Source organism: Diabrotica virgifera, chromosome 10, assembly GCF_917563875.1.
Source record: "Diabrotica virgifera virgifera chromosome 10, PGI_DIABVI_V3a".
Taxonomy (NCBI): domain Eukaryota; kingdom Metazoa; phylum Arthropoda; class Insecta; order Coleoptera; family Chrysomelidae; genus Diabrotica; species Diabrotica virgifera.
In genome coordinates this window covers 27,201,694-27,215,945 of record NC_065452.1, presented here as the reverse complement: position 1 = coordinate 27,215,945, position 14,252 = coordinate 27,201,694, and the positions used below count along the sequence as shown (strand labels likewise).

The 14,252-nt window shown below is 32.4% G+C and overlaps 1 protein-coding gene and 1 long non-coding RNA gene across 2 annotated transcripts in view; one reads left to right on the top strand and one right to left on the bottom strand.

Moving 5' to 3' along the window:
* The window catches only part of LOC114346485 (tyrosine-protein phosphatase non-receptor type 13-like), a 203,535-nt gene extending 197,919 nt beyond the window's left edge, over positions 1–5,616 (bottom strand). Inside the window, exon 1 of the mRNA XM_050663337.1 lies at positions 5,583–5,616. Within this exon, the coding sequence (XP_050519294.1) occupies positions 5,583–5,601 (19 nt within the window). The 5' untranslated portion in view covers positions 5,602–5,616. The remainder of the gene's footprint in view (positions 1–5,582) is intronic.
* Positions 1–14,252, top strand: part of LOC126893306 (uncharacterized) — a 217,402-nt gene that overhangs the window by 40,466 nt on the left and 162,684 nt on the right. The gene's annotated exons all lie outside the window — the stretch shown is intronic.

Sequence of the window (14,252 nt, the reverse complement as noted above, 5' to 3'; positions counted from 1 at the left end):
TTAATTCGCACGAAATAATAGGAAATATCAGATGATTCCATATAAGTTTAGGTGTGTGTAGGTAATGATCTACATAAACACATATCTCATTTCACATGACATGATTCCAAATAATGTAAATTTCTTATTTTAATTGTATTTTTAATATCTAATTTTTCTATGTTTCATTCCGTTTACAAAACGTGGTTGTTCATAATCTTTTCGGTCAAACTTATTTTTAAAAATCTTCTATATGCCGACACCTAAGATCTTGTACCTATTACGTAACTATATCCTTGTTTAGCGTTCAAGCCTCTGTTCCAAATAAAATATAAAAAATACACAACACCTCGGTATTCATATTTCGAGCTGCATACTCAGATCATAATTGCAAAATATTTTTCTTTTATTATTGAACGTTAAACATTAGTCAATTTATTTCTTATATTATTATTATGTAACTTGATCTCCTGGGTATAATCGTTTTGGTTTCACGACCACCTTCCAAAACCGTTTTGAAGTGTTTTACCACATTATGCCTGGCAATCTCTTACAACATCTTAGCGAACGGCCCCACGGGCGAGAAATTGGCTAGCAGTAGCCGTAAAACGAACTTAAGGTTCTACGGAACGGAATAGGAATAGCCGAACTGAACCGACTACGCACAAGTCCTGTAGTCGGTACAGTTCGGCTATTCCTATTCCGTTCCGCGGAACCTTAAGTTCGTTTTACGGCTACTGCTAGCGTCAATTTCTCGCCCGTGGAGCCGTTCGCTTATAGGGCCAATTTCTCATATCGAGTTCAACTCCAGTTTAACCTGAACTTTTAGCGAACGTCAGTTTAAAGTCAAAATCGTCTTTCTCAATGGACATCCTAAGTGTTGACGTCACAAAATTCGGAGGAGCTTATATTTGACTCCAAACAATTTTGTTTAGGTATAATGTTAAACACTCATAAGGAATTTTTAATTTATTATTTACGTGGTTTGTGTGAAAAAATAAGACTTTTCATTTAGGTATTCAGTTAAAGAAACGTGTCAATCAAGAGATTTTATTCGTTTTTGCCCAGGTGAGTTAATTTAATCCAATGATTAGAACGTAAACAGTTTTGAGGTTATGTTTATTTTCAACCACTAAGGAATAAAAGCCACCTGAGCAAAAACGAATAAAAATCTCTTAATTAACACGTTTCTTTAACGAAATACCTAAATGAAGTCTTATTTTGCCACACAAAGCACATAAATGAAAAATTCCTTATGACCATTTTACGTTACAAACAAAATTGTTTGGAGTCAATATAAGCTCTTCCCAATTTTGTGACATTTGTGACGTCAGACTTAGGCTGTCCATTCACGTTCAACCGATGGCAGTTTAAACTACGTTCAACTTGAAAGATGGAATTCGGCCGTTCAAAGATTTCAGAACACAGATTCAGATGATTTCATGGATTACGCATGCGTTGTATTAACACGAAACGCTGTCATAATATAAATATAACCTATTTTATTATATTAAGCCTAACGATAAACGATAACATTATTTTTGTTTTTATTACATTTATTTATAATTATTAAAATGACTATTTGACTATAAATACTTAAATTTAACTTTATTAAAAAACAGCATAAAAAAGGTCGTACAAAATGGCGATAGTTTTTTACCTTTTGCCATCTTTTGGCATTTCTCGAAAGCTGTAGAACGTGCACTAACAATAAGAAATGCATTCCAAACAAAACCGAAGTTCACCGGTGAACCTCGATCAACTGAACCATAGATTAACGCAGGTATGAGAAATCGACTTTTAGAGAAACATGATGTGCATTTTGTAAATTTTTTAAAATATTACCTGTATTGTGTATAAAATATGTTCAGTGTAAGGATACGTATATATATGCGCGCCGCGCACTTCGCGCTGTGTGTGCGTTGCGCGTTTGTGGCGCCGACAGCAGTTGAATCGTGATGCTCCGTGTGCGCGACGTTTGTGCGCTATTTGAAAACACGTACTATTCTAATGAACGCGCCACGAACGCTCAGCGCACACACGGCGCTAAGTGCTCTGCGCGCATATCTATACTTACCTTAATGTTTAATCTTATTTTATATGAAAATCGTAACAAGTTCAACTCACTGTATAAATAAAAATAAGCACAAAAGCAATGGATTATTATTGATGCCATTCTATTGTCAAAATTTTCAAAAATGATTGATATTGCTAATTTTCTTTATATCGAATACAGGGTGAATCAAAACGCAAGTACATTATTTTCTCAGTAATTTTAAATAGAACACCCTGTATTTTATAGCACTATTGAAAAAGTACCATTACCGTAGGTACTTTAATTTTTATACAACATTCCCTATGTCTAAATTTATTAGTTTTCGAGATATTTTCATTTTTCAGAGCAAATTATTAATTACGTGTTTGAATTGTCTAAAACTGACAATTAACGATTACTGATTATCAATCCGGTAATCAATGTTACAATGTAGTAAATAAATAAAAGAAAAATAATTTATTAGTAACAAATTTTACAAAAAAAACACAACCGCCAACATAAACATTTTTGAAACAATTAAAATTACTTTTGTATGTAAATGTAACAAATAAAGAACGAAAAATAATTTATTAGTAAAAAATTTTACAAAAAAACATAACACAAAATACAATATTTTTGAAAAAATTAAAAGCTACTTTTCATAAAATATTTTAAATACTTATTTACTTACATAAGGTGTTCAAAATGACCTCCTAACACATTTATGCATGCCTAAAAACGGTTATTGAATGAGTTACTTACACTACGAAGCATTTGAAGAGCTCAGGGCTAAAAGGATGAGTGTAAAAAGAACAAGTTTTGAGAAATTAGGTTTTTAAATTTTAAAACTAAATATAAAAATAATTAAGAGAAAAGACACTTCATTTTGGTTACTAATTCATCCAGTAACTTACAGGGAACGTATAGGTTCTGTTTTTGGGTTATCAATTTACAAATTACTATAAATATAAATTTATTTTTATCTTTTGATGTCATGAAATCTCAGGCTAAATGGATGATGGTCCACTAACGTGTTTAAAATGAAACTAAAAATACAGATAAGGTAATCTATATTTTTAAAAGGCATATCATACAGATATGTTCTTGTTGATTACACCAAGCTACAAATACAGTAGAAGATTGTTAGTATTAAATACAATGAAAAGTTTTAAGCATGTGGCAGTGCATCAAAATATGCTTGAAACTTTACAGAATAACACCAATGTACACCAGGCTAACAGAAAGCTGTAAATACACCATATACCTAAACAGGGTGTACCGAAAAGATTGGTAATAAATTATACCACAGATTCTGGGGTCAAAAATAGGTTGATTGAACTTCACTTACCTATATACAATAGTGCACACAAAAAAAAGTTACAGCCCTTTGAAGTTACAAACTGAAAATCGATTTTTTTTCATATTTCAAAAACTCTTAGAGATTTTTTATTGAAAACGAACATGTGGCATTCTTATAGTAGCAACATCTTAAAAAAAATTAAAGTGAAATTTGTACACCCTATAAAAATTTTATGGGGGTTTTGTTCCTTTAAACCACTCCAAACTTTGTGTACGTTCCAATTAAATTATTATTGTTGCACTCTTAGGTAAACACAATATTTATAAAACTTTTTTGCCTCTTAGTACTTTTTCGATAAGCCAGTGTTTATCGAGATATTTTGAATATTTGTCGAATTCACCACATATTTGTATATGGTTAAGTACGATTATACAGAGCTGTTAATAATCTGAACATTTATTTATAATTTACATTATTTGGTATATTTTGAAAAAGAAGCCACATCTCGATAAAAGGTGACTTATCAAAAAAAGACTAAGAGGCAAAAAAGTTTTAAAAACACTGTGTTTACCTAATGGTACCACAATAATAGTTTAATTGGAACGTACACAAACATTTGGGGGGTTTAAAGGAACAAAACCCCCATAAAATTTTTATGTAAACATATTAAAAAAGAAGCCGCATCCCGATAAAAACTGGCTTATCTAAAAATCACCGAGAGGCAAAAAAGTTTTAGAAACGTTGTGTTTAACTAATGGTACCACAATAATGAATTAATTGGAACGTACACAAAAGTTTGGGGGGTTTAAGGGAACAAAACCTCCATAAAATTTTTATGGGGTGGACAAATTTCACTATAATTTTGTTTTAAGATGTTCCTGCCATAAGAATGCCCCGTGTCCATTTTCAATAAAAATCTCTAATAGTTTTCGATATATTGAAAAAAATCGATTTTCATTTTGTAACTTCAAAGGGCTGTAACTTTTTTTATGAGCACATTTGTACTAAGGTAAGTTAGGTTCAATCGAACTATTTTTGACCCCAGAATGTGTGGTATAATTTATGACCAATCTTTTCGGGACACTCTGTATAATTAATGTCTATGAAATAAACACAGGTATGTACATTAACAAAATATCTAGACAATAAACAGCACTAATAGCAGAGACCTCTGTGGTCAGCAATCTGAACTAGGTGGACTGTCATCCCTTTAGCCTGCATATGTTATGTAGCACCTTCATTCTTTTAGCCTAGAAGACGTATTTTTCAAAGCTGGATGGCTTGTATACCTTCATCTTTATTGCTTAGTTAGATACCATGCAATATTTTACATGAAATAACGTACAAGAAATTAGTATTACCTATCTCCATAATGACAAAAAATGGGCCCTCATCCTTTTAGCTTTGAGCTCCTCATTTGTAAATTAACACTTCGAAATACACTTTGTATTCTATTTTTCATCTCATCCCTTGTTGTTATAGGTATTTTATAACCTTCATTCTTAACGTAACCCCAAAAAAATCAGTCCAGTTTATTAAATTCTGGTGATCTGGGTCTCCATGCTACTGCTAAATTGAAAAATGAAAATATCTCGAAAACTAAGAAATTTAGACATTTTAGGGCATGTTATATACAAATTAAAGTACGGTAATGGTACTTTTCAATAGTGATATAAAATACAGGGTGTTCCATTTAAAATTACTGAGAAGATAACGTACGTGCATTTTGACTCACCTTGTATTCGATATAAAGAAAATTAGCCATATCATTCATTTTTAAAAATTTTAAAAATAAATAAAAAATATGGCATCAATAAACCATTGCTGTTGTGCTTATTTTTATTTATACAGGAAGTTGAACTTGTTACGATTTTCATATAAAATTGGTTATAACTTTGTAAATACCCTGTACAACATAACAATCCTTTATATTTTTGTGATGGAGAAGTTAAGAGGATTTCGAATATAAAATAAAATACAGGGTGTTCCATTTAAAAAAAAACATAAGTTTGGTCTGCCACTATGTTATCGAACACCCTGTAACATTCTAACTAATTTTGTAATATGAATCTCAAAGTTGTCTACAATTTTTGTTATTAATTTTTATTGCTATCTATTACTATAGCGTATCTATTGAGTTTTACCCCACTAATCAATATTATATATACGTAAGATCCAAAATATTAAATTTGAATAAATTAATAATAATAACATATTATGTCAATGTAACAAATAAGTTTTAATTTAACAAGGTATGAACTTTCTTACCAATCAACGGATCATCCATAACATAGGATCAAATAAATGTGTTGACTATGGGTGAGAGAGAAATCTGTAAGAAAATGAAATAAATTAAATTAAAAATAAATCATTAACCTATATCTTAACTTACCATAATATGTGTTTAATAAAAATTGACTAATTTACACACCATTTTTACTACGCCGGCAAATAATTATTACTAAACCTTAAAATTTTTTTAATAAAACTCGCAACCAACACTCCTATTTGCCAATAAGGCATACACACGCCTTCTACTGTTTCACTATACTGCAGTTCTTTCTAAGTTCCTGCCGGAACTGGGCAAATTTAATAAAAAATTCAAATGGTGTACACTGTACAGGTACAGGTATCAAACGTTTTCTTTTCACTGTTTCCAATCTCGTTTATCGGACGTCGAGAGGAAGTACTTAGGTGTAAATTTTTTTAGAGTCGCTTATAGCATAATTATTGGTCGTAAATCAGTATTGCTTATGTAATCCACGATTATGCGAGTTTGTGAGGAAACTAATTAGAATTTCCAGAAATTTTTCCGATTATCGAGTAAAAGTAAGATTTTTTCTCGGATTAATTGATAATGAAGCAATTCTGGTTATTCCTAAACAAAGAAGGTCTACATATTTGTCACACAAAAACTAATTACGTTACAATTATTATAGATCCAATCTTTTGCAAATCATCTTGCCATCGCGATCGCACAGGTGGTCTTCCTGTGTTTCGTTTATCTGTTCTTGGTATCCATTCAGTTAACTTGCGTGACCACCTTTCATCCTTCATCTTTGCCACATGACAAGCCCATCTCCATTTCAATCTGCAAGAACTCTCCACAACGTCTGTAACGTGGCGGATCCAGGGAAGGGCGATGGGGGCTATAGGTCCCCCTATCAAACCAAGTTAATATAAAGGTTATAAAAACATTGATTTATTCATTTATTTTTTCAAATCAAAAATTTGAATGATCCAAACCAACATTTACAATACGGATTGCAACAACAAATGCAACCTTCGTTCCTTACGCAGTACCAACCACCAATATGGCAACAACCGATGGAAATACAAAATGGACAAATCCCCGATCAGCCGGCATACCAGAGTACATCATCGTCTCAAACTGGAAATATACGCAACATAGGAAAGAATCAACACATCAATAATACTTTTAGTCACTCCATCGAAGTTTCTTCGCCAAACCAAGATGGAGAAAATGGCGATGTACATACAATTTAACACTATGAAATATACGAACCAAATGAATTCCAAACAGTAGAATCGTATAAAGGAAAACGGAAAAGAATAAACAATAGTCCAACGAACCAAGTAAAGGCAAAACCACGCATCGAAGAAAATAATACTGTCAAAATAAATAATCATTTTGAAGTATTAAATGAAATCCACGATGAACAAGAAGAAAAAGAAAATGATGTTCCTGTCAAAAAGGAAAAAACTCCACCATTTATTTTATACAGAGTTACCAAAGAAGTCCAAAAACTTTTAGGCTTAATAAAATCAGCAACAGTGGATTTTACTTACAAATTACTAACGAACAATAATATGAAAATTCAACCAAACACAGTTGAGAGTTATAAATTAATTAAAGAAACCCTGGATGCTAACAAAATAGTACGGCACACCTACAAATTACCGGAGGAAAAGAGTTGTGCTAAGGAATCTTCATCATAGTACTCCGCAAGATGATATAATAGATGTCTTAAAAAAACAAGGACATAACGTTAAACACCTAATGAATGTAAAAAATCGGGCAACAAATGAACCATGTGATCTCTTCTTCATAGATTTAGAAAAAAAGCAAAACAACAGTGATATATATATATATATATATATATATATATATATATATATATATATATATATATATATATATATATATATATAAAATAGGAACTCTGTTAAATGCAGTAATTCGATTTGAAGCCACAAGGAAGAAACAAACCATAGTCCAATGTAAAAGATGCCAAAATTATGGTCATACACGAAATCAATGTACACTACAATACAGATGTGTCAAGTGTGCGGAGCAACACGACTACCGTAAATGTGCAAAGAAGAAAGAAGACGGAAAACCAGCAAAATGTATTCTATGTGAGGGCGCTCATCCTGCGAATTATAAAGGCTGTCAAGTCTACGTTGAATTATTAAATAAGAGATTTCCAAAAAACACGAACAACAATAATAATAAAAATTAATTCCAAAAAACCGAATCAATTTATCCATCTACATCGCAGCAATATATTGGTCCTAGACCTACGTCAAGCACGCACCAACCAAAAACTGGATTAACATATGCACAAGCTACATCAAAAAATATAGCTACCAATGATATACATATATTCATATCTAAATCAACAAAACATGTACCTGCAACAACAAAATTTATTTTTTCAACAAACTTTGGAAAAACAGCAAAAAAACATAAATGAACTTACACAAGAAATCAGAGAACTAAGAGAAGAACTCAAACATGCACTCTCTCTGAAAACAAATGGGTGAGTTACTTAAGGTATGACTCTGGAATGCAAACTGACTAGCAAATCATAAAAACGAATTGCAATATTTCCTGTTAGAAAACAATATTGACATAATGCTAATATCAGAGACACATTTAACAAGCAACCACAACCTTAAATTTTATGGATACATAATTTATAATGCACCACACCCTGATGCTGAAAGGCATGCTAGAGCAGGTGCAGCCGTTATTATTCGAAAAGGGATTAAACATTATCACCTTGGTAACATAAAAGAGCCACACTTGCAGGCAGCAAGTATTATCGTAGAAGATTGGCTTGGACAAGTAGCAATATCTGCAACATATCTTTCACCAAACTATCCACCGAATAAAGAATCATTTACTAATTATTTTAATTCACTAGGTAATAGATTTCTTGCCGGTGCTGACTATAATGCAAAACATGTGAGTTGGGGCTCTCGACTTTCTCCACCAGGTAGAGGTAGAATCCTCTTTCAAGTGATGCAGGAACTATATCTCAAACACTTATCTAGTTACACACCTACTTACTGGCCCACTGACCCTAGTAGACTTCCGGACTGTCTTGACTTCTTTGTAAGCAAAGGTTTTGGAGAAGGCTATCTAAATATTGTACCAAATTATGAAGTTGCTTCAGACCATACTCCCGTAATAGCGACGCTAAATTCAAGATTTGTTGAGAAGGAACGTCTAGCAAAACTGCACAATCATAAAACCGACTGGAATGAGTTCAGGGAAGAAATACATCAAAAAATAAACCTTAATATTTCTCTCAAAACAAAATATGAACTTGAATTGGCAGTATACAAATTTTCTACACTTCTCCAAGAAGCTGCTTGGAATGCCACTCCAGAATTTAAAGATACACAGAATAAAAGAAACAATCCTATTAATATAAGAAACCAAATTAAAGAGAAGAGGAGACTAAGAAAGATATGGTAAAACACAAGGCAGCATCAAGACAAAATGAACTACAATAGAGCCGCAAGACAGCTGAAAAATACAATACTACAGCACAAAAACTCCTACATCGAAAATTATCTTCAAAATTTAACACCAACAGCAGATACCTATTATTCACTTTGGAAGGCCACCAGGAAATTAAAACAACCCAGTAAACACATACCAGCATTAACAAATCCAGATGGCTCATGGTCGAGAACAGATCAAGAAAAATCAGAAGCATTTGAAAAATATCTTGAAGACGCTTTTCAACCTCTACCCTCTGTCAGTGCTGAAGAAGATGAGGCTATCTATGGAAGTCTAGCAACAATCCAACAGCCAAGTGAGCAAATTAAACAAGTAACAAAAAGAGATGTAAAAAATACTATTCAATATAGATTAAAAACCAAAGAAGCTCCTGGCTATGACCTTATAACAGGAACTATCTTAAAAGAGTTACCAGATAAAGGTGTAGCTATGATAACACAACTTCAACGCCGCAATAAGGCTCAAAATTGTACCAACGCAATGGAAAATTGCTGATATAATAATGATCCATAAACATGGTAAACCACCTCACGAACATACCTCTTATCGTCCTATCAGTCTCTTACCGGTACTAGCTAAACTATTTGAGAAGCTATTAGCGACCCGGCTAATGAAGATAATAACTGATATCAATCTTTTTCCGGATCACCAGTTTGGTTTCAGAGAGAAGCATTCAAAAATAGAACAAGTTCATAGAGTCTTTGATATAGTAAATAAATCTTTTGAAGAAAAAAAGTACTGTTCTGCACTTTTCCTTGACGTCAGTCAGGCTTTTGATAAAGTCTGGCACGAAGGGTTGCTCTTCAAAATAAAAATGAACGTTCCTGATTCAATGTTTACTATACTAAAATCATATTTAGAAGAAAGGTACTACCGTGTCAAGCATGAAGCAGATACATCAAAAATCTACCAAATACGATCTGGAGTCCCTCAAGGTAGTGTTCTGGGTCCTAAATTATATCTAATATTTACACACGACATACCAACAAACGAAAATGTAACGACTACAACATTCTCAGACGACACAGCTATGTTAGTCACAGATGAAAACCCCGCAACAGCTACCGAATCTCTTCAAAGGCATATTAGGAACATTGAAAAGTGGACAAAGAAATGGCGAATAAAGATCAATGAATCAAAATCACAACATATCATATTTACAAAATGTCGTAAAATATCGCCCAATATGGAAATAAATAACAAAGCAATTCCACAAGCCGAAAGCGTTAAATACCTTGGTATGCACCTGGACAAAACTTTGACATGGAGAACACATATATGGAAAAAGCGCTAACAGTTAAATTTAAAATTTCGTAAACATTATTGGATACTGGGCAGAACATCGAAGTTGTCTATACGGAACAAACTGTTGGTATACAATACAATACTCAAACCGGTCTGGACCTATGGGATCCAGCTATGGGGTACAGCAGCAAAATCCAACATATCCATAATGGAAAGATTACAATCCAAAGTGTTACGCCCTATAACAGACGCCCCATGGTTCGTGTCAAACAAAGACATTTATTGTGATCTAGAAGTACCTACGATCAGTGAAGTGATAGTTCAGTGCAGTGTTCGGTACATAAAACGCCTAGAAAGCAATCCAAATGCCCTGGCAATAAACTTGCTTAATAATAGTGAACAAACTCACAGATTAAAACGTAAAAATCCACTGGATCTTATTTATAATTAAATTTTATAACTCACCGTAATTCGGTTTATATTTTAGATATATGTATTGTTTGTAAATGTAAAATGTCCTGTTTGTATGTAGAATATTATCGGAATGTCATGTTTGTTCCATACTAGAGGTCCAGTCATTGGACTGACCTCTCTAACGTCAATTTTTTTTTTACTTCAAACCCCAAAGACGCTTATTGTTAGAATTTTTTATAACTAACAGATTGCTGAATAAACGTTTAAAAAAAATCATTTATTTTTAATAGAAATTTAGCCAATCGGCCCCCCTCTTGACGATACTGGATCCTGCTGGATCCGCCACTGATGTAACTCTGGTTATGTTTCGTATTTCGTAGGTCTTCGTTTGTGATCTTGTCTTTTATCGTTACTTCTATCATTTAATGCTCAATCCTTCTTTGTGCTATTCTTAGTTTTAAAGCATTGTTTTTTGTTAGGGACAGTGTTTCCGCGTCGCAGGTCATTACTGCCAAAGCACATTTATTGAGGACTTTCCGCTACACTTACTTACTTTTTCGAATCTGGATCCAACTACAGTTTTTGTAGAGCCATAAATCATCGAGGGTGCATTGTGATGTGAGTCTGCATACTCTCAGGTGCTCCACATTCTGTATTTTCCCACATTCACAAAGTGCGTCGTTAACAGATTAATACCTGTCTTTATACCCCAATTACGGCCGGTTTCACAAAGTCAAGTTAAGAGATAACCAGAGGTCACCCCAATATATTATAATGGGGGAACCTCTCACATTACAATTTCATGTTCTTGGTAGATTCATAGAACATACTTTTCAGAAAAAGTATATATGTACTGAGAAAATGCGTAATTACCATTACGAATGTGCAGAGCAGATGCTGAGTATATACTACATTACAGTACTTAAACGTTCTATGTATATACTAAGAATGTACTACCACACTTCTTTTCAGTATATACCAAGAATATACTTTTTAGAATATTCCAAGCAAGTGCTAGAAACCTTCTATTTATATACTTAGAATATACATACTACGGCACATCTTTTTAGTATGTGGGAAGAATATACTTTTCAAAATATTCCAAGCAAGTGCTATATTGCTCAGAAGTAAGTTTTGAGCATCACCTAATCTCATCCTAGGTTCTACCAACTAACATATTTACATATTCAAATAATTGCATACGAGAATGTAATTAGTACATTTTACAATATTACTTAAAAAGTAAGTAGGTACATATAAATTTTAGTTATTTGTATAAATATTATATAGGTAAGTATATATTATATTTAGGTATTATGTGCATATCAAAATAAACATACTGAATAGATAATATAATACCTAGATATAAATATTATATCATATTTAGTGAACCTAAACTATAACTAAAATTTATATATTTTGTACTTACCTACTATTTAAGTAATATTGAGTTACCAAAATGAATTTAATATTTTCAAGCACCACAAACAAAATAAACAGATTATGTATGTTCCTAGTCCTAGTTCTTAGTATACTTTGTCGTTCATCTTCCTCCTAACACAGCATCAAGCATAGATTTGATACAAATACAAATGCCTGTGCACTGTGCTGTGTGCCTGTTTAAGTGTTTGTGTTTGCGTTTCCATTTTCATAAAACCTTTGTTAATTCCTATGCAGGTAATTGTGCCAATTCTCAAATTTATGTCATTGCATCGCAAATTCCATTTGAAGAAATTTGCGATACATTTTTGGATAATTTTATGGTTTTAAGTTATTTTTCGGGTGTAACTACAATATTATGCTAAAAATGATGGTGTATCGCAGATTTAAAATGCGTTTATCTCGAAAACGGTTGAGTTTAGGGAGATGAAAGAAGTATGCCTTTTTTAAGTAAAACTAATAGGAGAATAAAAATTTTAATGTCGAAATTATACAGAGTGAGGGATAAAAAAAATTTAACGTAATAAATGAGTGCTGAAAGGAGTATGTGGCGCCCTCTGGGCAATACATAATTTTTGGTAGGGAATTTAGTTTTCTCGACCCAAAAAACCCCCACATACCAAATTTAATGTTGTTATCTCATACCTGTCAGGAAATATTCAATACTAAATCAAAAAAAAGTTTAACTTTGACACCCTGTATCTCGGTTATTATAAACTTTGTACTAAGGTAAGTTAGCTTAAATCGGCCTATTTTAACTTCAGGAACATGGGGTTAAGCTATGGCCCGTTCTTTACCAAACACCCTGTATAAATAAGAATATTTTTACATAAAAGAAGTGTTTTTCAAACAATTGTGATTGTACTGTTTGTTGGTAGTTAAAAGTTAAAATTCTTTTAGTTTTCGTGAGTGAGTTTTTTAGTGAACTCTGTATTTAGTCTTGACTTTGTATTCTTTATCATGAAGAGATTTGCACCACAAGAGAGTTCTCAAAGAAAAATTACAAAATTTTTTCATGTGAAACCAGTGGAAATTGGGAAGTAACGTATTTTATAATAGTAGTTATGTACAGGGTGATCAGTTAAGGGTAGCGAGCGGCCATATCTCATAAGATATTGGACGTATAGATTTGAGAAAAAAAAAATCGTGATAAAAGTCGCCAAGAGAAATTGCTGGAAATTATTTTCGACTTTGTCAAACGTCCGCTAGAGGGCGTAACAACCAACACAAAGTAGAAAAATGGGATTTTTATAGAATTTTGTCTAATGAAAGTTTATCGATGATATCATTTTCATATTTACAGACCAATTCCCTACATTTTTTGTCTAAAACGTTTTGTTCTATCTATCAAAATAAAGCGGTGGGGGGAGTTCAATTGTTTTTTTTTAACAAACCAAGATTTCTTCCGTTTCTTTTGACCGATTTTAGCAAACTTAGGCTCATATGAAAGATCATAATTTGCACTACAAAACGCTTATTTGGTTTTGAATTTTTGACCTTTGCCGTCGCCGCTAGATATCGTTAAATGAATGTAAAAAAAAAACAAATGTAATGGTATATTAATTTTTATATACTTTAAAAGAGGATAAATTTCTCTATAATTTAATGAAAAGAATTTATTCTCTACCTTTTTTTGAACCGTTGATATTGACCAAAATATAATTTTATTACATTAAAAAATGGCACGCCACTGTTTTTTATCAAACTAAAAATCAGTTTTGTAATCTCTTATTAGTTGCTAACAAAAAGATTAATCTAAAATTTACTCTAAAAATTTCTTTCAATACCTTACCGTCTAATCTAACAAAAAAATTAAGTTGTGTTTGGATCCCCCCCCCCCCCCCAAGTACATTTCCTGGCTACGTGCCTGTTGACGCGTATTCCCTCTCCTTACGTCGTACCTAAGTATATTTGCATTAAAATCTCCGAAATTTCGGGAAAGCAATAACCGAAGATAAAAAGCCAAGTAAAGATAGTCTTTTTTATTCCTAATAGTTCCTTTGAATTCCTAATTAGGTTCCTAATGAAGTCCTTTGACTTCGTTCTAAATAACAAAGTGCATT